The sequence below is a fragment of the Microtus ochrogaster genome, assembly GCF_000317375.1.
Source record: "Microtus ochrogaster isolate Prairie Vole_2 chromosome 6 unlocalized genomic scaffold, MicOch1.0 chr6_random_2, whole genome shotgun sequence".
In the NCBI taxonomy this organism is placed as follows: Eukaryota; Metazoa; Chordata; class Mammalia; order Rodentia; family Cricetidae; genus Microtus; species Microtus ochrogaster.
The window spans coordinates 10,313,516-10,315,740 of NW_004949095.1; the positions used below are offsets into that span (position 1 = coordinate 10,313,516).

Below are 2,225 nucleotides of genomic sequence, written 5' to 3' on the forward strand. Positions count from 1 at the left end.
TGTAGACCAGGCTGGTCTCGAACTCACAGAGATCCGCCTGCCTCTGCCTCCCGAGTGCTGGGATTAAAGGCGTGCGCCACCATCGCCCGGCATCATTGTTAACACTCTTAACAGAGTTTAATTCTACCTTTTCTTTCTACTTTTAAATTTTTGATGTGTATTTGTCCTTTTGTGTGTATATGGTAGGAATTCAACATAGTGTCTTGAACACTGGGCAAGTACTCAGCCACTGAGCTCCATACCCTCTTTCTGTCATATTTGTACATACTTATCTGCATGGTATGGCACAGAAAAAGTGAGTTATAGTAATTAGCACTCCTATCTCTATCTTATCCTAATTACTTTGAAAGAGTTAATAAATTATAGACTATAGTTACTCAACTGTGCTAAAAAACATTAGAACTAATTCCTCCTAACTGGGTGTATTTTACTACCCATTATGTAACCCCACTCCATCTCTTAGCTGATGGTGACCACTATTTTCTTCTATGAGATTTGTTTTGTTTTGAGGAAAGTTTTCATGTAGCCCAGGCTAGCCTTGAACTCATTAGCTGAAGATGATGTTGAATTCCCAATCCTCCTGCCTCCCCTCAAAAGTACTGGTATTATAGGTGTGTACCACTACTCATTGGGATCAATGTTCTTAGCTTTTACACATGAATGACAGCATGCCATATTTGTCTTTCTGTGCCTAGTAGATAGTAATTCTAATTTTTAGAACTACACTGTATTCTGTGTTTTATTTTAAAACAAGGAAATCAAGGCCAGCATAAATTTAAGTGACACATTCAAGATAGAGCAGAAAGAAAAGGATGTATGGGGCTGGCATTGTGGGCATGGCGTGGCTCAGTGGGTGAGGGGGTTTACTGCAGACCGATAGGATGAGCTGACTGTGGTCCTTGGACCCCACATGTTGGAAGGAGAGAACTGACTCCTGAAAGTTAGCGTCTGACTCCCACACGTGCTGTGGCATGCACACACATCCACAAAGGCACAAAACAAACAATTTTTTATAAAAAAAAAAAAAGGAGTCACTATTTGAACTGAGTACTGAATAACTCACATTTTTAAACTGGAGGTCAAGATGAAACAATAGGCTGGAAGTAGTTTTGATAAGAAGAGCTAAGGATTAAAAACAAAAGGAACTTAATATAGTGGGGTATGCTTCTAATTCTAGCACTTGTCGGTAGAGGCAGGAGGGTCAGTAGTTCAAAGTCGTCCTTGGCAACAAAGGGAGCACAAAGCTGGCACTGGCTACTTCACACCCTGTCTCAAAAAAACTAAGATTCGGACTGAAGAGATGGCTTAGTGATTAGGAATGTGTACTTTTTTTTTTTTTTTTCGAGACAGGGTTTCTCTGTAGCTTTGGTACCTGTCCTGGAACTAGCTCTTGTAGACCAGGCTGGCCTCGAACTCCCAGAGATCCGCCTGCCTCTGCCTCCCGAGTTCTGGGATTAAAGGAACATGTACTGTTCTTGCAGAGAACCTGAGAGTCTAGTTCCTAGTACTCATACTGGGTAGGTCACAACTACCTGTAACTTAGCTCCAGAAGAACTGGCCTTTTAAAATTGGTTTTAACCAGGCTCGGCTGGTGGAGAACTGCATTGCTCTCGCAGAGGATCTGAGTCTGGTTCCCAGCACCCACGCCAGGCAGTTCACAACTACCTGCAAATCCAGCTCTGGGAGAGCAGTGCCTCTGGCCTCTTCTGGCACTTGGATTCATGTGCGTATACCTACACACACAACTATGTGATTAAATAAGTAAAATCAACAAAAACCATGGCAAAAATAAAACAGAAAAAAAAACAATATCAAATTGCTTTGTCATAATACTATCTTAATTGTAAATTTTTTTCTTTTTTTTCTTTTACAGATTCTGTGTCATAAATACCTTATTGGTGTGTTGGCCTATATGACAGAACTGGCAATTTTTCAAATTGAGTGAATTCTAGTATGGACTCTAAGTGATGCATTATAAACCCTTTCAGTTACTTTCTGAGTTGCTATTCCAAGTGGGACGGTGGAAGAAATGTAGCACCTGTTTTCTCATGGTGCCTTTGGAGTTGCCGGCTAGATCTGAAACACAGCAGCAGTCATGGGTGAGCCATGGTTATGTGCTTGTGTGTCCATAGATCACTGTGGTCCCGTTATGTATAAATGCTGTAGAAGATGCTGAATTGTTAACATAAAAGTATCCAGCTTAATCAAATAAATATATCTAAAAT

At 40.8% G+C, this 2,225-nt stretch overlaps 1 protein-coding gene across 1 annotated transcript in view; it reads left to right on the forward strand.

Moving 5' to 3' along the window:
• Positions 1-2,225, forward strand: part of Cenpl (centromere protein L) — a 17,193-nt gene extending 14,968 nt beyond the window's left edge. The window contains exon 5 of the mRNA XM_005363951.3: positions 1,874-2,225. Within this exon, the coding sequence (XP_005364008.1) occupies positions 1,874-1,945 (72 nt within the window). The 3' untranslated portion in view covers positions 1,946-2,225. The remainder of the gene's footprint in view (positions 1-1,873) is intronic.